Source organism: Oculina patagonica, chromosome 2, assembly GCF_052425735.1.
Source record: "Oculina patagonica isolate OP01 chromosome 2, crgOcupat, whole genome shotgun sequence".
Classification (NCBI taxonomy): Eukaryota; Metazoa; Cnidaria; class Anthozoa; order Scleractinia; family Oculinidae; genus Oculina; species Oculina patagonica.
Window position 1 is genome coordinate 42077738 of NC_135759.1, and position 21572 is coordinate 42099309.

The following is a 21572-nucleotide window of genomic DNA, read 5'->3' on the forward strand; positions in this document are numbered from 1 at the left end:
AACATATTTTTCTTTCACACTACAACTCCCACGTAAAGACCAGAGGATTCGCAAAGTTGTCAAAGTGAGAATTGTCATGTCAGCTAGCACATTCTTTGACAATAACATAATGGTATTGGGAATTGGGAATTTCCCTAGCCTACCGAATGACGTAAGCGGTACAAGTCAGAACATGTTTGTGAAAGGAATGTTTCTTCATATCTCTAAAATGCTTTCAATGACACAGCCAAAAAATAGTTTACGCTTAAAAGACTAGAGAAATACTTCACAATAAATTTGTTCAGTAGAGGCCAAAGGATTCGCAAAGATTTGAAAAGTAGGCGATTAATAGCTTTAAAACATTACGTGACTCGATGTCTAGCCGATGGAAAGTGAAACTTGTCATGTCAGCACATTCTTTGACACCAACGTAATGGTATTAAGTTACAGATTCTAGCCCGCTAAAATATATTTTTCTTTCAAAGCATGAAGATTTAGCATTTTCTTTGAGTAAAACGCTTCAAAATCGGACATCTCATGCTAAACATGCTTATTTAAGACCAAAGCAATTGAAAATTTTCCATTAGTAAGTGTTTTCTAGCTTTTAAGCATCGCGTGACCCGAGACTGGCCAAGCGGGGGCATCAGTCTGGTCACTGAGAAAAACAAAGTAAGTGCAGAACAAGAACTGCGTGCGCAGTTTTAAAATAAGAAAATTTTTGCCTTTGCAACTGTTTTGTAGCTTCTAAACATCGCGTGACCTGAAGCCCGACCGAGCGGAGGTCTGCTTCTGGTCACCGACAAAACGAAAAATAACAAGAAGCTCGTAGAGCTTAAAACTGCGTTGGTCACGCGACCACTATAGGGGAGCCATGTGGGGAAAAAAATGCACCCCTCCCCCATCCTCATTACCCGCGTGAAACAATGTTGCGACTGACAAACAAAATGGTAAGAAAACAGCTTGTGTGACATTTCATGGTTGACTAGTTCCATCTGCAATTAATTATTTTTCTTATATGCTAATGTTGACCAAGTTCCCACCATCCTGATCCATGAAGCCAAAAAATCATTTAAATCAGCATCCAGTGTTGTATCGAATTCTTGTTTAAACATTAAATAACTCGCTCCAAAAATGGAATATTGAAGAAAATAATTAAATCAAATTTGAGAAGAACACTAGAGCTGGTTTAAACTGAATGGGAATTCCCCGGGGAATTAATTTACCGATGACGTAAACCTTACAAGTCAGGGCAAGTTTGTCTCAGTGGTTTTCCTTCAGATGCGGGACATCTCTTTAAAAACCTTTGACTCGAAGTTGCTACCTTGATCACTATAAATACTGTCTGGCACACCAAATCTACAAATCCAGTTCCTCACAAGTACCTTTACACACGTTGTGGCTCGCTGATTGGGTATCGCAAATGCTTCAACCCACTTAATGAAGCTGCATTGTACTGTCAAACTACAGCGATTTCCTCTTCTAGTACGGGGCAAGGGGCCAACTATGTCAATGTGGATCCTTTGCATGGGGTTTCCTGATGGTACTGGCTTCAGAGGGGCTCTTGGTTTTGGTTAAGACTTGCACTTCGCACAGGTAAGGCAACCGTCGCAGTGCTGATGCACCTCCTTTGTTAGTCCAGGCCTCCAAAACCTTGCAGTCATCTTCTTCAAGTCTTCATTCTTCCTAAGTGAGCACCTGCCACACCATCATGAGTTGAAGTAAGTGCTTCCCTAACCAAACGTTTTGGCACAACCATTCTTTGCTTACATCTAGCTAATGAGGTGTTTTCAGGTGGCTGAAGATAGAGTACACCCTCTTTTAACTGCAACTAGGCAAATTCCCAAAGACTGCCCTGGTGGCCCGACTCATTGACTGAAGGTCCTCAAAAGTCGGTTTCTTCCAGTCTCGTGACAGCTGCTCCACAACTGGGCCGATATCAGGGTCTTCTCTCTGTGCTTGTGCAATGCCTTCCTGTGACCATGGACCTTTCCCCACACCTCCCTGACCAGTCTGGGGCATTCCTGTAACGGCCGCTACCTGAGAATTTACTGATGGTACACAGGACAGGCATTCTTCATGATTTCTTCTCGGTCGTCGTGACAAGGCATCTGCATTACAGTGCTGTTTTCCAGGCCGGTGTGTAACTTCATAGTCATATTCCTGCAGGCGTTCCAACCAGCGAGCTCCTTGCCCTTGGGGCTCTTTGAATGACATTACCATGTAATGTAATGTAATAGTAATAACGAAAATGGTCAATGTAAGTCACTAGAGCCAGCATCTCTAACCGAGTTGCACGATAGTTCGTCTCATGGTCATTCAGCGATCGACCTCTATAAGTAATTACTCGTTCAGCCCCATCTGGTTGCAACTGAGACAATACAGCTCCAATTCCCAACTGTTGGTTAACATCGGTGTCAAGTATAAATGAACCAGCATCAGAGCTTAAGTCTGGGTAAGCCAGCACTGGTGCACTTACCAAGCGATGTTTCAGTTCGTCAAAAGACGTTTGCTGTTGCAGTCAAATTGAACACCTATTCTACACAGTTTGTAGAGCGGGTCTGCAATAATGGAGACTCGAGAGATGAATCGCCTGTAATAACTGTTAAGACCAAGAAAGCTCTGAAGCTCTTTGACCTCCAGTGGAATACGCCAAGTTTTATTGTCTCAATTTTCTCTGGGTCAGCTTTTATCCCCTATGAGGAGACAACATGCTCTAGAAATTTGACTTCCTTCTTGAGGAACGGGCACTTTGTTAGCTTCAGTTTTAGGCCAGCAGTTCGTATCCGGTCAAAGACCAACCTTAGGCGGTGCAGATGCTCTTCCAATGTAGAAGCCCAGATGAATGATATCATCTTATAAACACATAATCAACCTAATAAAGCTTGCAGGCCCATTCGTCAAACCAAATGGCATGACCTTCCAATGGAATTGACCACGATGGGTAGAGAATGCAGTTCGTGGTCTGTCTTCTTCTTTTACTTGCAGCTGACAATACCCTGAGGCTAGGTCAAGACAGGTAAACCACTGAGCACCACCAACAGCTTCTAAGACATCGTCAGTCCTAGGAAGAGGTATAGCATCTTTTTCTGTGCACTGGTTCAGTCTTCGAAAGTCAATACACATACGGTAACTCCTATCATGTTTCCTAGCCAGAACAACTGGGCTACTCCAGGGACTTTGGGACTCTTCAACCTTTCCACTCGCTAAGAGCTCGTCCAGCTGTTTGTCTATTATCTCTCTCTGATGGGGTGGTACACGACGTGGAGGTTGCTTCACTGGTATTCGCTTCTGCTTCTGCTTCTCCAAGAACAGTCAGTTCATTACCATTTGCTGTAGTAAGCCTCCCTGTCACTGGTTTAAGTCCAGAAACATTTCCACTCTTCTCCCACGCACCCTCACTTAATACACTAACAGTTGCACCAGTGTCTACCAAAACACACATCAAACGATGATTCACAAGTCCAGAAACATAAATTCCCGAATCTGATATGGCAGACAGTACATATTCATTTGTAGGTGTATTGTAATTTACCTTATGGACATCAGCTAAAACAGTTTGGGCCACCTGTTCTCTTCCTACGGGGACTGGCTGGCCCTGGGCAGGCCCCGAGTTCCGTTTCCCGTTGCTCTAGTTGGACATTCCCGCGCCAAATGGCCATGCCTTCGGCAAGCATAACATACCACTTCATCCTGACGTCGCGAAGGTGTCGTCGATTTTTTCTTAGCTTTACTTTCCAGCTCTTTTATTTTCACATTCATACCAAGAACTATCTCCTTAAGCTCACGAATCTCAGTCGAAATTTTGTCACCATCCGCTGAAGCACTCACCACATTCACCGACTTTTTCTTTTCCACAGACGGCACAGCCTGAAATACTTTACGCGCGCTTTCCAACCGACGAACAACACGAACAGCCGTCACAAGCGACGCCGGTTGACTCATGAAATCATCGCTGATTGCCACTCCTTGAATAAACTGATCTCTTGCCAGTTCCACCTTGAACGAATAAGCTGCCTCCGGGTAGGCATTTTCCACCAGCTCCATCAAATTACTACTACATGTTTAAACGTTTATAGTGGACCCGGGGGGGTTACTCCCATATATGGGCTATTTAACAATTATTCTTAGAAAACGAGGTGAATATTCTGCCGCTATTCACCGAGATTTCAAAGAATAATTGTTTTAGTATATACACACGAAGTGATCTCAACAGCAAGCGATCTCAAAGTTTCAGAAGGAAACCATTTAAAGTCGATTTAATTGACCTCTCAATTCATGCGTGGAAAACGTACATACAAGCGGCACTAACCGACATGCGCGAAACAGTTTACAGAATCTTCAAACATGGCAAATCTTGTTAATCTTCGATAAAATCCTCGTCACAATCTAGCAAAATGGTCCTTTAACACCACTCAAACCTGCAATCTGAATCAAAAACCTGCTTGCAAAACATTTTGACCGTTGAATCAAAGCTTTTGAAGTTCACTTGAATTGAAAATTGAAAGAGCAGTTGGCGAAGGATCCACCTGAAAGTTTGGATTATACTGAATGTGTGCAGAACTGTGGTGAAAACTGGATGTTTTCTTGCACAAAGACGTTTTCCTGAATATTCGTGGAGGATCTTGGTTGAATAACACTTGATGTTGCTGCCGATAAATCTGCGGTATTCATTTCTGCTGATGCCGGGCGAGGAGCGACTTGACGGTGTGATTGTTTATCGTTTTGGTACTCGAGTTGTGTGGACATTGTGCTGCAAATTGCGAAATATGTAGTCTTCTCTTACTTTGAAAACCATCAGGCCAGATTTCTTAGCCTTTTTTTGTCTTTTCTGGTTCAGCATCTCCTTGTATTCTTAGTATTTGCGATTCAGAAACGCCGGCGAAACGCGAGTTTACGCCGGCCATTTTGTTTCAGTTTGGATCAAGCATTATTCACTCCGTAGGGAGTGAATAATGCTCATAAGCCCGAGATAGCGAACCAATCAGATTGCTTGAAACACCAAGATCACTGAGTGTGTATATACTAAATAGGTATGTGCCGCCCAAAAAAAAATATAAAAAAAAATATAAAAATATAAAAAGAAATATAAAAAGCTAGTAAAACAGATGCATAAAAGATATAAAAATCAACTTCTAAATGGAATAAACGCCTTAAATTCCAACCAAAGCGGCGACTTCTGAAAACTTATAAACAAAATCCGAAAAATTGAGACAGTCGAGGAAAGTTCTGATATCTCGTCAGAAGACTGGATAAAACACTTTCAAAACCTTTTGTATGACAAAGCTCAAGAATCGCACGGCGAGAACGTTACATCTCCAAACAATCCTAACCAAACAACAACTAAGACAGATGAAATTTTAGATGCGCCTATCACTGCAAAAGAAATTCATGATCAAATATCTAAACTCAAGAATAAAAAGGCATCCGGTACGGATGCTATCTTAAATGAAATGACACGGGCGTTATTACCTTATGCCTTCTCTAGAGAGAATATTTAACGACATAATTATAATTGAGAACGGAACCTTTCTAACTGAATGGAACATAGGTGTCATAAAACCAATATACAAACAAAAAGGTGATAAGAAATCTCCAGCAAATTACAGAGGAATCACTTTAACTAGCTGCTTAGGAAAACTGTTCACATCAATTTTGCAAAACAGATTGAATAAATTCATCGAACAACATGATGTTCTAAATCCTGAACAGTTTGGATTTAGACCAAACTCCAGAACTACTGATAGTTTATTTATTTTCCAGCAATTACTCCATAAATACACCAAACAACACAAGAAGCTTTACGTTGGTTTTATTGACTACGAAAAAGCTTTCGATAGTGTATGGCAATCTGGAATGATACATAGATTACAAACATACGGAATACAAGGGAAATTCTTGAATGTTATTAAATCCATGTATTCGTCTATTAGGAGTTGTGTTAAAATTAACCAAAACACACTTACTGAACTATTTTCATGTAACAAAGGGATAAGGCAAGGTGATGGTCTAAGTCCAGTTTTATTTTCTTTATTTATGAATGATCTACCGCAATATCTTAAACAGAGCAAATCTCCAGGTGTGATGTTAGGAAATCGAACTATAAACTGCTTAATGTATGCAGATGATTTGTTAATAATCAGTCCTTCTCCCGAAGGGTTGCAACAATCGCTTTAAAATGTAATTCATAGACACGCTCAGCAATGGAAGCTCAAAGTTAATACCAAAAAGTCGAACATAATCATATTCAGCGGTAACGGACAAAACAAAAATAATATAAATTTTAAATACGACAATGAATCTTTGCAAATTGTCGACAAACAAACATATTTAGGTATAGAAATGACCTCATCCGGTCGTTACACTTATGCAAGGGAAATTCTCAGCAAAAAAGCCACTAAGGTCCTCTCGATAATTAAACGATCCTTTTCTAACACGGATTCAGCAGCTATTGCGATTAAGAACAAACTTTTCAATGCCCTTGTTAAGCCCGTGTTATTTTATGCGTGCGAAATTTGGGGACCAGAACTACTGTCATATAAAACGCACTTCGATAAAAGCACAATTGAACAAGTCCACATCAAGTTCTGTAAACAAACGTTAAACGTCCCATGGTATACAGAAAACATTGCTTGCAGGGCAGAACTTGGGCGTTATCCTTTAATCATTGACATAAAAACCTCAATCTTCAGCTATTGGCAAAGACTGAAGTATTGTTGTAATAACGTTTTGTTAAGTGAGGCATTTCAATATGCAACAACATCTACAACATTTTTTGATGTTGCAACTAACGAAGAAATGCATCAAGAAACAGAACCGATAACCCGGCAACACATCAAGAACGGTCGATTAACCATGAGGAAAACCCTCAGAAATAAGTATTCACAAAACTGGCTGGGCACCCAGAATAGTTCATCGTCAACTTCAAGAGAAAAATTTACACACAAAGAAGTTAAAAAGAGCTATGAATTTGAGAATTACCTAACAACAGTTAAAAACCCAGCGCACAGAATAAGCCTGACAAAGCTTAGATTAGGATGTCATACATTACGAATACAGACTGGAAAATATGAAAATAAAGGAGCATCAATCCCAGTAGAGCAAAGAACATGCTTGGTATGTAAACAAAGTTGCGTAGAAGACGAAAAGCATTTTTTGATGTGTTGCCAGGGATTTACAACCATAAGACATGAATTATGTTCTCACATTTCTAAGGTTGATGTAAGGTACATATATTTAAGTGAGAACGAGAGGATTAAGTACCTACTTAGAGCTGACAATGAACATACATCAAAAGTAGTAGGTAAATATATACATTCAATGTTTCAAAAAAGGAAAGAGCTTCTTAACTTACAAGCACAATGAACATTATAATTTATTTAATTTTTACATATATTGACATTATGAATTGTATAAGAATCAAATTTTTGTTATTTCTTAAATGTATTAGTAAATGTTAAAACCTTCGTTGTAAACAGACCAATACCTCCCTTTGGAGAGTAAGGCGCAATAAAGATATACTATTATAGGGTATGGTTTTGAGGTTCTCAGTCCCTAAATAGGGTATCATTTTTGCTCCTTTTGGCAATGTGTTCCCGGTGTGATCCTTAGATAGGGTACCTAAATTCTATCAGCTCAAATAAACGCCCAGCTAAACGTAAAAAGGCATCCGTTCGAGTGTTAGTAAAGCGATTTTGATTTTATAAAGATTTGTGTTTTGCCGTGCGCGGTTATCCGTTATTTGCGTCGTCACGGAACGCTTCTCCTTCCCTTGAATAGGGTGTCATTTTTCAGTTTTGGGCTTTAAAAAGGGTATCAATTTTCGCTTTCTTTATCCTTAAATAGGGTCAGGGTTTAAGAACCTTGGCGGCACACCCCTATCTGAAATTTATGGGAGTACCCCCCCGGGATAGTGGAACACCACCAGCCAGCGCTAACTCACCGAAAACGCTTCAAAATGGCCTGAGAAGCGGGCGAACAACAAAGAATGCAACAAGGCAATAAGGTTAGTCGATTTTATTAGCAGAACATTACATATTATTTCTTTTGAAACAAAAGAGACTTCCAATACAAACCCTTATAAATCGCATCTTTGTAACACAACACCGCTCAAAGGTAAGGGTCACGTTCGCTTATACTTTATGAATAATTCACATAGTGCGCTTGGGCCGCCTGTGGACCTACTAAGACTTCGCTTGCCATCATCTTAAGATCATCTTAAGATGATGGCAAGCGAAGTCTTAGTAGGTCTTATTTGAGTTATTGCGTTGTGACTTTTTTTAAACAAATTAAAACAATACTTCCGACTGTTTGTAGCCTTTAGAATTGCAGGACTGTGTGTATTTAACTGTGCCGTGTCCTTTAAAGGAGCCTGGTGGTACAAGACCTGTCATGAGTCCAACCTGAACGGTCTGTATCATCATGGAAAACACTCATCTGGTGCTGATGGTGTCAACTGGTATCACTGGAAAGGATATTACTACTCCGCCAAGAGAGCTGAGATGAAGATCAAACCAGTGAAGTTTTAGGTCCATCTAGTTAACTGTGCTGCGAGGTTTAAAGGAGCCTGGTGGTACGAGAGCTGTCATCAGTCCAACCTGAACGGACTGTGCCATAAGGGAAAACACCCATCAGATGCTGATGGTGTCAACTGGCGTCACTGAAAAGGATATCACTACTCTGCCAAGAGAGCTGAGATGAAAATCAGACCAGTGAACTTTTGTGCTTTGTTTGCTAACCAATGCAAGTAAAAAGATTGCAAAACAAATGCTGCAGTTACCGGGTGATAAAAATAACTGAAAAAAACAAGTTTTGTCTTTATTTATTACGTCTTAAATTGTCATCCTTGATTTACCTCTTCTTTCCTCGCATTTCCTGGTCTCGTTTTAGTTACCCCATTATTATCGTGAGAAGAAACACAAAATTATACCGAGAGGAATTATCTGTGTATCCACTGAAATGATTTCATTTCCTCTACTTTGGCACACTTCTAAAACTCACACACGCTTGGGGGAAATTCTGATTTTGTATTTTGTGGTGGTAATCCCAATCCTTTGTGCATCTGTTGTATTGTGACAAATGACGTAACGCGTGGAGCAACATGCCCCTGCGCCTAGAAAATAGCGCACTGGGGGGGAATCAAACGCGGACTCATGCTGGAAGAGATTTTGTAGCAGCCTTTTAAATAGCGTAGCTAAATCGACAAAGGTCGTTCCTGAACTGGCTAGGCCACTACAATAATTAATATTCTAAGAGGATAAGATGCTGGTCCATCAGTTTACAGACTGCGTTTCTCCGGTTCACCAACAATTTTCCCGTCTCTATTGATCACGTTTGGAAATTTAAAGGATTAACTTTTTTGAATTTATCGTGCACAAATGTCCTTTTAAGTGTGTGTTGAAACAGAGGAAGCTTGTCCTCCACAAAGGGGTCGGGAAGCATCTCCCGCAAGGCTGGCATGAATGACTCCCAATCCTTTGAGAAACATATAACAAACAACAGGAAAAATAGTAAAATTCGTTATCTGGTTTTGGGGGGGGGGGGGGGGGGGGAAAAAAGGAGGGGGGGGGGGGGGGGTACCCCTTCTAACCAAAACAGTAGCAACTGCTACACAAGAAGACCAGTAGAATTACAAGCTAACAAGAGCTGCTGCACTACTGCCACTAAGCTAAACGAGAGAGAGAACTAGAGATCAATGTGGTCTAAACTAACAGACAAGTGTTTGATGACATTGTTTTTATTCGATATGATAAATATCTGTAAAAGTGGGTCAGGGTCAAAGAATAAATTATCTGACCGCAACACTGGGATTCACATCACATACAAGTCTAACAACACAGAACTATTACAGACTGTTACAGTTCATCGTGCAAATAATTCTATAGTCATACCCGACTACATGTTGGAACGTGCCAACGAAATCAAACATAATTACTCTGCTTTAAGCATAAGATATAACCCGATTGTTGCCTGTACACTATTTTACTAAATAATCTAACTGGAGTGCGTAAAAGGGCTCATTTGATTCACCACTGTATGTTCATATCGATAGCTTTCACCCATGTGTAAGATATGCAAGACTTGTTAAGAGAATTGTATCATTATAAAATAAGCATATTATAAAACAAGGCGGACACTTCAGCTTGCAACGTCTTGAAGCGCACTGCATAACAGTCCCTTAATCGTTCATTATTACATCCAACCAAAAGCACGCATTACTTTTCGAGTTTTAGACATTTCAGCCTCGTCCCAACATGGGTTACATATGAGTCTGCTCAATGCACCACTGTGGCATACACGATTTTGAAGATGTGAAGAATCAAATTTTCGTGTAAACTACCAGATTACGCGCAAGGGTGTTGATTAGGTTTAAGCAAGTGGAGCCACTCTAACATGTCCCTAGGCTACGATATCTTCCACTGCTTTGCCCTAGTTATGGCTGCTACAGCTGACACAGAAGCAAAAAAAGCTTTACGAATTGGAAGATCAGTTGGACAAAGACACTGTTACATGCCTTGTCTAAAGTAACAAGAAACTGTTATCGTTCAAGGACTTAGTTTTATCATCCAAGGGGAAAATTGTCTCTATAAGCATTTAAGCAGTCAGGAAAAATGAAAACTCACCTCAGCAATTTGTTTTCTTAAAAATGGATCTAACACTTGAGTACTGGGGCATCACATTAGCAATTTGAGGACCAAATAACAGTTGGAATGAGACCACGACTAACAGAGAAGAGCATCGCCGAGGGTATCTATACCGTTTCTAATGAACAGATCTAAGTAACGAAAACAGAGTCAGTCAGTTCGAGAGTTTGAGCTTTATACTTTGTTTCGGAATGTCCAATTGAAACAAGGCGTTTTATTCAGTGTTTTGGTTATTTTCGAGTAACGCCTTCAGCAGAACCACAGCAAATTCTTCATGATCACCCCAATAGTTGTCGAGTTATGACAAACGATTAATCTACGTGAATGTCGTATTTACAAAATAACAGTAGCAAAGGATAGCAAGACAATGGTCTTATCACGAACACGTATCTTAAACTGCTAATAAAAGGCAGAGTACGAACTGATAAAGCACCACCGAGAATAAGAATCAAATTCACGATTAAACTCCGGTGTTGTTTAATTGAACGAAACGCAAGCCAGACGGACAAGAAGTCCTTAGCTTTATGTCGTACATGTCACGCTATCTTAAGTCACATTTCCCATTTGTCACGCCATCCCTCGACCGTTCAACATTACCAGTTAACCTACGAAATGCGTATATGATAAGAACTGTACAGAAATAGTTTTATGACGAGTCATTCTGCTCGCCCTCCTTGTTCTTGTCGTCGATCTTTTGTTCTGCCGCGTTCTTGTCCTTGTCCCACTTGACGGAGTATTTGTTGTGTTTAATGGCAGCGTCAGTGATCGACTCGCAGGTCGTTATGCAGGGGTGAAGCCCGTCCACCCGTCCCAGAAGCCAGTCGTGACAGCCACTCTCCTGATCGTTTGACACGTTATTCTTCACCCAGCCGCTCAACCACGCCTGGAATCTGGAGTGAAGTCGGTTGGCCACCACAGGATGACACTGATAAAAACAAACAACAAACAAAACACTTGAGCATTACAGCTCATTCTTATTGATCGCCATTGTGGGAGGCGCGGGGGCCTAATGGTCAGTGCGCTGCACGAGAATCGCGTGCTCCAAGTTCACGCCCTGGGTGGGGTCCTTTGCACTGTCTAATTTAGGAAATGTTCCTAATGACTAGAGGGAGGCGCGGAGGCCTTTTGGTTAACACGCTGGACTACGGATCGAGCGGTCCTGGTTCTAGCCTGGTCGGGGTCATTTTGTTGTGTTTCTGGGCAAGACACTTTACTCTCACAGTGCCTCTCTCCACCCAGATGTAAAAATGGGTACTGGCGTATTACATACTGGTAGTAACCCTGCAATGTACTAGCATCCCATCCAGGGGAAGTAGAAATTCTCCTAGTGGCTTCATGCTACGGAAATCTACGATAAGCACCAGCCTGAGGGGCAAAAGACAGTGCAACTAATTTTTAATCTGAATTTCTACTCCAACAACATAAAGTTTCTTTAACATAGCTGAGCTTGAATTTAAGTTTTCTTCAAAATTAAGTGACAACAAACCTCTTTTGCTCTTTTCAAAGCCTGCCGTCTGTACAAGTAATCCTCGCTGCCTTTGACAAACCGAATCTTGTACGAGTTCAAGCTCAGCTTGCATTCCATCGAATTCTCAACTTCCATGTCCTCTACCTCATCATTATCCTCCTCTTTCTCACTGCAAAAAAAAATAAATAAATAAATAAAAAATAAACAATAACAACACGGCGTCTTACAGCTCCTATGATGGAAAAAGCAACAAAGAAGATCTACCAAAGATAGTAAACAATAAAAACCTCGCTGAGAGTCGCTGGGTTCGCCTGCTAGTTTTGCAGATAATCCCGAATGTTAGCTCAAGTCACTAGTTGATTCACTACGACTCGGTCACACTCCAGCTCACTCAAATTAGATCAACATTGTTGGTTTTCAAATTAGTTGTGTTAATTGTTCCTTCTCCCAGTGCCAGCAGCCGGAATGTCGCTTTTCCTCCTTACATATTGATAGTACTGCAAATTAATTTCGTTCTGGGAGTAAGACGGACATTTACAATTATCCTGCGAATCGCGCGGCGCCGAACTTGGCCGCGAGGCCGAGGAGTTGGCATCAGACGAACGGATGAGAGGATTGTTAATCAACAAAGCACGAACACATTTTGCAGAAGAAACTGTAAATGCAGCGCCAGAGGACGAATAACACAAGCCGTACGCAGGAGTGACGGATGACAGTAACGTTACATTTTGACCATATATGGGCAGCGCGCGCATGTGTTGAATAATAAACCCGGTAAGTGGTTCTTTGCGCATGTGGCGTAAACTATCATGACACTAGAAAGTCCAGAACAAATTTACACTCAATCTTTTTTCCGATGTTGTTCTTATTCATTTCAACTCTCACTGTTATTGTAAGATCAGTTCTCTATTTTCCAGCGATTTCCACAATATTGCGAAGACATTTCCCTCATATCTCCCTCACCTGTTATTTCCTTCACTTTCAGCCTCGTCAGTAGAAGAACCATTGTCGTTTGTCGTGGACCCTTTCTCGGTGCTTGTAGTGATTGACGATTTCATCCGTGAGTTGGAACGCACCGTCCTGGGAACGAAACGTTACATCAACTAAAGGCAAAAGCGTCATGAACAACAACACTTATCCGACAAATAATTCTCTACTTATACTAGCAGCGCGGCTAAAAATGCTTCACTTAACACATTTTTAAAGACACTTTGCAGCTTTCCAGTAGTCATGTAAATAGTTTTGATGGGAGTGCAAGTTCTTCCTACCTTGGTAAGAATATGGGTTTGTTTTGTAAATGATCCTTGACTTCGGTGGACACCTCTTCACTGCCGACAAACTTTTCAACGTATTCATTCCATTTCTGAAAGTAAAAAGGGGCAGTTTAGCGCCTGTTTCAGTTTATACAAGTTGTTTTTAAGGAAGCAAAAATGAAAAAAAAAATCTCGAACGGCCATAAGTGTTTCCAGTAACAGTTTTCAATGGCCAATCAGAAATAGCAAAAGCAGTCGCGAACACCCGTCAGTTGTTTAGCAACAATTCCGCCAAAAAAGCGGGATCATTTATTTTTTAGAAATTAAAGCAATTCAAGCTGAGTCATTTCAGTCGTGTTACTGTGTCTTGACACTTTCAGTAGGGATTCTCCTTAGTCATTGCCTAACTTTTTTTAAGTTAGATTTGAGGATTAAGTGCTACATAAGGTAAAAATTCTCTGCTAAAAAATGTATCAACAATTCTTGTAACTGGTCATACCTCGACTTCCACTGGATCCTCTGAATGGTTGTCCTCAGTATCAAGCAACTCTATACTCAGCCTGCAGATATTCTTGTCCTTGTGCTGTTGAATGGGAAAGGAGAAAGAGTAAGTGTAGCTACAACAACCGGAAACACGAGCCAAGTGACAATAATGCTAGACTTACGATGACTACTTTGTAACAGTTCTCATCTGACAACAGCGACTCGAATCTCTTCTGATAAGCCGCTTCTGACAACGCGCGCGTGTGCTGAGTGGCCGAGCTTCCACCAGTGGCCAGGTTACCTTGCTCCTGTTGGTACAGTTCAGTGACCTGACCACACGACTCGTCTGTTACGATGGTGTGCAGCTGAAGGAGGAAAAATATATCACGTCAACAAAAGAATCAAGGTTGTGCAAGAGAAATGAAATTTATTCTTAGAGAGAGTTATGAAACTGGGCTTGAGCCATTTTAGATAGTATTGTTGGACACAAACTGGCCTTGAAATCGAGCGATGCCTCAAAATATTGGTTTGAACCGGTAGAAAACCACAGAAGAAATACTTGGTAGCCAAAAGGAGACTAACAAATACTCAAATTGAACCAAGGTTTACACGAATTTTACTGAGCAGCAACGAAGTGAAAACCAACAAAACTTAAAATTCTCAGGACAGATATAGTATTTTTCCGTCTTGTAGCTGAGATCTTATCAATACTTGTTAACGATATTGTCATTTGCAATAACGCAAGACATAGCTTGACTTAGCCTTTTGAAGTTCACAAAATAATATGTTTTGCTACCAAGAAACGCTTCGATTAATTAGCTTCGAGGCGTTATCCACGCAGACTGTCAGACTGAACGATGATTTTTTAAATTTTATTGAGTTTTTAAATTTTATTATAATATGATTTTTTCTATCTTCTCAATATTAGGATCTTTATATGTCTTTTTAAATTTTTAATTTGTCCGGCCCCACAGTTTTAGCTTTACTTTTTACCGTGTTTAAATAAAGTTGTTTATTGTATTGTATTGTATTGTATTGCTTGTTCGGTTTGCAGCACAGAAACTCATTGAAAAAAGCAGGCATCTGGATGTAAAGGCATACAAAAATGTAGATGTTGTTTAAAAATTGACCTGCCCTACGTACCTGCCTAACAATGTTTTGAACTAATTTGTCCATAGTAAATGCGATGTAAGCATGTACACCAAACATCTCGCGACACGTATCCTCAAAGTTTGTAGAATCCATGTTACCTGCAATAAATGGGCCACCACTTCATTAATTCTGGCAACTATTTTTCTCACTTTACTCTTGATATTCTCTTAGAGGCTTGGTTGTTCACACCTCTCACTCACAGAACGATGCGAGACAGTCAATTGAAAAGTAATAAAACTAAAGAAACCTTACAGTATGAAGAAAAGTAATGTATTGTGACATAAAAAGGCTAGCGCATCAGTTCTAAAAACCTCTTTCTTACCGTCGAGCAAGTTCCTAATCATGTCTAAAAACGCGGGGTAGTACTCTTCAAGGTCTATCTCACTGGGCGCTTTCAGTCTCAGTGCTATGGCTGTGGCCTGTTTTCTCTGTTGCTTGTCACAAGCTTCACCTTCAGCGATCATTACCGACTGTTGATACATCTTCAGCAGCCGCTCACAGAGCATCTGAAAAAAAAAGACAGTTCCTTTATAGCAACATGAAGATTTGCCAATTTTGAAGTGTATTATGGTGAGTGTAGTAAGTATAGTATGGTTTTAAAGCTGCTTTCAAGGATGCCGTATAAAATTAATTCTATCAAACAATGTGGCGACGTAATTTAGTTTTAATATCTTTTATCGCATTTCTGATGGTAAGCTGTTTCACATTCCGGCTTCACTGTACAAAAAAAAACTTTATATTCAGTGCGGGTAGTGTAAGCTTTAGCTTGTATTCAGTATTGCTAAATCGAGAGGACGTCACATCTTGTTACATACCGTATTTACTCGAATAAGCGCCGCATTTGGGACAAAAAAGTTAATAAGCGCTGGCCCCGAATAAGCGCCGCAGTCCCGATGCGGCGGTTTTTCGAGGAAGTCCGTTAGATTAAAAACAGCACTGCAAAGCATCTCTAAAACAAACTTGGACATTTCTTTTCATCAAAAGCAATGTTTTGCGTCAAAGTGATTGTTTTGCCACTCGTCTATTAGTTTTTCTATCCAACATTCTTACGATACATAGATTTGAAAATGTTGTGAAGGCCACGAACTTTGCCAGGACAGCTAGAGCTACTTCTATCTTCAGCCAGAGACGAAGACTGACAATCAAAATATGCTATTTTCAATTACTGTAAAAGATAAGATTCTTTGTGGCGTCCAAATTTTAAATAAGCGCCGCCTTCAAATAAGCGCCGCCCTCGAATAAGCGCCGCACTTGAAGCGCGAACAACTTAATAAGCGCCGCGGCGCTTATTCGAGTAAATACGGTATCTTTAGTGTTTTCCACAATAGATAACATTATTGTCAGTGCCGCAGGTCAAAGCTTTACCTGATGAAGTCTGAAGAGTAAATACCAGTTGTTGTTTACATATATTAAGTTATAAGCATCATCCTGTAATAAAAAAAATGTTCAAAAAAATATATGTTAATAACTTGACGACCCATTCAGACACTTTTACAAATTACACAAGAAAGGAATCTCTGAATCAACACGTTTCAATCAGACTGCGTTTGCACAAAGAGAGATGATGTTAATAATCCGTTGTGATCTGGGCCCCATGGTCTTTATCGATTATCTTTGATGGTTAACACCATTTTCTCGTTATATCTGGGCAAGTAGTTTAAATCAGGTTTAGATTAAGGGTTGATGAATACAAAATATCTAAAGCTTCGAAACAGAAAATCAACTCTACAAGAAGTTTAACTTACGGCTTCTGCCTCGGGCAATCCATTAGTAAGTTCAGGTTTTCCTGTACCAAGAAAAATTAAAAAAAGGTCAAAGTCAATAAAAAATAATTATACAATCAGCCTGGGTTGTCAAAATAAGTCGGCAACCATGCAGCACATTAATTTTCTCCGGCTATTCTGAATACTGCGCCGGCTACTCTGAATATTAGTAGGTCAGTTTTGAGTGTGTGTTATCAAGTTCTGAGAGTTTTGTAGCCGCCTACTTTTTGGATGGAACCTGCTACTTAAAAACCCACTGGCTGACAGCCCTGATACATAAAGCTCTTACTGTTAATTTCAAAGTCATCCTTCCTTAAAATTCACCTGAACAGCACTGTAATGCTCAACTTATACTCACCAAGGCCATTTAGTTCCTTTACCGAGTCTTCATCATCACTCAGCTCACCCCTGAAACAAAACAGTTCTCGGTTTACGAATTCTGCTTGCAGGAGAATTAATTTTTAAATTCTCATTAGTGATCGCTTCTATTAATGTTACGACCTGCGCATCTGACTTAAAAAGATAAGATAAGAACTTTAATAGTAATCTCCCCATAGGGCTTTTCAGAAACTATTTACAATAAAAAATAAATCTACCTAACACTAATATTTACAAATAAAATTGAAAACTAAATAAAATAATGATTAAAAGTTTAAAAGAAGATGATCCCTAAGCTTTGATTTAAAAGAGTACAGAGATTTAGCGTTTTTGATTTTAATATCAAGGCTGTTCCATAGGTTTACGACTCTGTATGTGAATGTTCTTTGGCCAGTTGCGGTCCTGAACAGTGGAATTTGCAAGCTCTGGTGTTGGCGGGTTTTTCGTCCATGAACATCAGACCTTTTACAAAACTTGTTGCTTAAATAACTGGGTGCTAAATTATTTAGACATTTGTACATTAATACTAAATCTCTAAAGGCTAGTTGTTCTTTTAAAGGCACCCAGTTTAGCTGACGGAGAAGTGGAGTCTCTTTTTGTGGTCATAAACTCATTTGCACAAAACCATGGAGTATAATGTAATAAATTCCTCAAGCTACGGACTACAGGAGTTTGGGATTGTCTGGCATTTTTTCCAAAATAATTTGGCCTAGCAAAGGTACTTACACTACAATTACATTACATGAAGAATCAGGAAACATGCATGCACGCTTATATAGTCTGATGTTAAAAGGAGAGAGGGTTTAAGAGAACAAAATTTGTATGTGTACGCAAACTTTTTTATTTTTCTTATAAATTTATATTTTTTTTTTTTGTTTTTATTATAAAAAAGAGGTTTTTTTTTTTTTTTTTCTTTTATATATTTTTTTTTTTCCCCACACCTTTATTTATTTTTAAAAAAAACTGGACATGATAGCCAGGCCAGTTCAAGTTGTTGTTGTTGTCGTTATTTTGTTTCACCCTCCACAGCTGAAAATGTGCAGTACCTTTATTTTATGCTGTTTAATATTTATTAGGCTGGCATTCCTTACCTTGGAGCAAAGAACAAGTCAGGCAAAAAGCAGTGTAAAAGAACTTTAATCCTGGCTTTGTCCTCTTTGTGAATACTTGTCTGTCTCTTCATGTGATGAACAATCAGTCCAGCCGCGTCATCCAGAATAGACTTGTCCTGGTAGGTGAAGACCAGGTGAGGGCCTGTGGCATCTCCATTACCTTCAGCAGCCTGCTCTTGTCTCTGAAATACGAAAACATAAGGTTAAGTCTGCATTTAAGCCTGGTGGTCCATTAAGCCAGTGCTTATACTACAGTTTCAGTAGCATGAAGTGACTAGGGGTAATTCTACTTCCCGCTGGATGAGATACTCAACCAACGCAGCCATGCTTGCCCCCAGTATTCAATGAACCCACCCAGAGCTTGAACACTGGCTCCTCAATCCTGAGTCCAGCCCACTAACTATTAGGCTGCCAGGCCTCCAAAGTGTAGCCCACAAATGCAGTCGTATTTTCATCTGCAATGTAGGCTAACCAAAATTCCAATGCAATGCAAAAATATACTTGTTAAAATATGCACTGAGTTTGAATGACTTCCCGATGTGATTATGGATTTGGGACTATTTTATTCGTTTATCAGTAGGGCCAATTCTTGGTTTATTTCTGACAGTTCTATTGCAATTGTTGCAGGAGTGATTGTCAGTGCAGTAGATTTACTAGTTTTAAAGACTAATACACAGAGATTTTCAAACTTACCTCGTCATAAATACTTTCAATCTCGTTAATCAAGCTTTTTGATCTCATGGCCTTTAAGTCATTTTGTTTAAAAGTGATTCCCTGATGGTCCAAGGACTGCAAAGGCAAAATGAGTTTTACACAGAATCTTAGTGTGTGACCATTTAAATGAAAGCTGCATGTTTTAAACAGTTCTTTATCGTGTCAGGCAGCTTAAACTTCTAAGACTGTGTTCTAATTAATAATTAGACTACGAGCCCGAGTTTTCTATGAGCAAATAGTCAACGAGGCGCAGCCGAGTTGACTATCGCTCATAGAAAACAAGGGCGAGTAGTTTAATTGTTTTAGTATGAAGTGTGACTCTAAAGGATTGCATTCCAAAACCTACAATATTGTGCACTTTGAAGACAAAAATCAAGAAAATTTACCGCTTAAAGAGCTACGCGCGCGGCTGTTTTCTATCGGCGATTATAGTTCACCACTTTCTCCATCGACCGGACGCGGTGCCGCCGCGGGGGACACAGCCCGCCCCCGATGCCCGGGTGCCCGCCGACTGGCGCGCAGACAAAAACCCAACCAATCACTGATTAGTGTTCTCTTTTTTTTTTTTTATTTCGCATTCCAAAAGTTAGATGCTTTTTGTATGCGCGGGAATTTGCTGGCTGTTCCCTTGTTATTTCTTCTTTCCTCGAGCTCGCTTCTCGGCTATATTTGTTTTAGAACTCATTCCCGGGGCAACTATCAGCCGATAGTCCTCACGAAATACTCTATTGTTAAAATAGTTCCTCGACAGAAACACTCTATTGTTAAAATAGAAAACAGTGAGAGAACCAATCAGATTCGCGGATTTCCAATAGAACACAGCTGAGTTTCTACTAAAAGAAGCTATTAAATAGTACTTCCATGTGGTATTGTTTATTCTAATAGTCAAGTCTGTGGATGAAAGCTTCTAAAAAAACCTTCCCACTACCAGGGCTGTACTGTTTAAAAAAGCATCAAGGAACATAATATACCAAACAGAACACAAACCTTTTTTTTAAAGCAATATCACTATTATTTCTTACTTATAATTTACCTTAAGATAATATTTTTCATTTTGATCTCTCCAAATTTTGTTGAACTGCCTTTGAGATTCTCTCCATTCCTCCTCTTTGGTCTTTAATCTGTGAAAGAACAAACAATATAAAATGATTATTTTTTTTTAGAATCCTGATGATTAATAAACATGTAAAGAAAACAACAATAGTAGACAGAGCAGCCAGTCCTTTATCAACCTGGATTAAAAGAGCCCTTGTTCCTAAGACATGATAATTTTCTTACCTCTTAAGTACTAGTGGCACAGCCACTGCGGGTGTTTTCTTCAAACCATCAACAATATCAGGGGCTTTGTCACCATATATCCTAACAGGAAAGTAAGACAAATTAAGAACATTTGCATCTGAGGTCAAGAAGACTGGTATATCAAAAGAGATTGTTTTGAGAGGCTGTTTTTGAAACATAATTTTAAGATCATGATATGTGAACTGATCTTTGTCAGATTTTTTTATTTGAATTAAGGTAAAAGCTTAGAATTGGATATATTTCTGAGTTAAGTATACCTCTGAATGGCTTTTCTGTGGATGAATTCTGATGTTCCTCCTATACAGCTATCAAGTCTGAATTTTGCTTGCTCTTCAGACGTCATTCTGTAAAAGGTAGAAAAGTTACATACATGTACCACCCAAATGAATGGTTACTGGCTCACACTTATAAACATACAACCAATTTTTAAGTCTCTTGTATGCACTGGGTTTTAGTAATTCTGGTGCATAACTCCATTGGTGCGGCATCTCATATAGAACAGTGACCCCGTGCCGCGTTTTTACTGAGTCCATTAAACTAATCATTATATTAAGTAATATGTTTTCATAACTTATGCAAGAGTTCCCAAACAACTGAACGCTAGTTAGGATTCACTACATTTTGCTGCTGATAAGTAATACTACTGCTTACCTTTGAAGCTTTTTCTGTATAGCTTCTAAAATACGAATAGTAGAAAGATTGGATTCTAACACAACATCCAGCTGTAAAGCAATGGTAAAATTTGGATTAAAATGATACAACATTGCACTCAAACACTAGCAAGGACAACAAAACTATGGAAATGTTGGTAAAATAATACCGTTAAATTCCGGTTATTAGCCCCCCGCTTATAAGCCCCCCGGTTATAGGCCAATCATCCTTGAAACACAAAAAAAACATCCGGTTATAAGCCCCCCCGGATTATAAGCCCCCCTCTACCGGATGACAGTACTGAACAGGGCTAAATGTTGCTTTTTTGTGCGTTAAATTTAACTTAAAAACGTATTTCGATCAACACTCCCGAGGCTCGTTTCGAACATTTTTTTCCTTCCGCCTTTAAGCCCTCCCGAATATAAGCCCCTCCGCTTATAAGCCCACCCAAAAACCCTTACGAAGTTGTCATAAGCCGATGGGCTTATAACCGGAATTCTACGGTATTTCACAAATAAACAAAAAACAAACCTGGCAAATCGTTCATCCTCACATCTGCAAGTAAAGAAGAAAAGCAGTAATCAAAACTTGTCGAGAATAAATTGTCTAATTTCCATGAACTAACAAACAATTATACTAGAGACAACACTTGGAAATGACAATTGGCAATTTAATTAAAG

General features: G+C 39.6%; 1 protein-coding gene across 1 annotated transcript in view; it reads right to left on the reverse strand.

Moving 5' to 3' along the window:
• Nucleotides 1–9696: 9696 nt before the first annotated feature.
• LOC144640990 (paired amphipathic helix protein Sin3a-like) overlaps nt 9697–21572 on the reverse strand; it is a 29774-nt gene continuing 17898 nt past the window's right edge. Inside the window, exons 18-35 of the mRNA XM_078500061.1 lie at nt 21428–21447; nt 20893–20965; nt 20499–20585; nt 20221–20301; nt 19976–20063; nt 18922–19017; nt 18208–18410; nt 17097–17146; nt 16721–16761; nt 16341–16403; nt 15298–15481; nt 14967–15073; nt 14006–14188; nt 13840–13923; nt 13356–13450; nt 13051–13167; nt 12106–12256; nt 9697–11544 (exon numbers count right to left, since the gene is read on the reverse strand). Of these exons, the coding sequence (XP_078356187.1) occupies nt 11266–11544; nt 12106–12256; nt 13051–13167; nt 13356–13450; nt 13840–13923; nt 14006–14188; nt 14967–15073; nt 15298–15481; nt 16341–16403; nt 16721–16761; nt 17097–17146; nt 18208–18410; nt 18922–19017; nt 19976–20063; nt 20221–20301; nt 20499–20585; nt 20893–20965; nt 21428–21447 (2002 nt within the window). The 3' untranslated portion in view covers nt 9697–11265. The remainder of the gene's footprint in view (nt 11545–12105; nt 12257–13050; nt 13168–13355; nt 13451–13839; nt 13924–14005; nt 14189–14966; nt 15074–15297; nt 15482–16340; nt 16404–16720; nt 16762–17096; nt 17147–18207; nt 18411–18921; nt 19018–19975; nt 20064–20220; nt 20302–20498; nt 20586–20892; nt 20966–21427; nt 21448–21572) is intronic.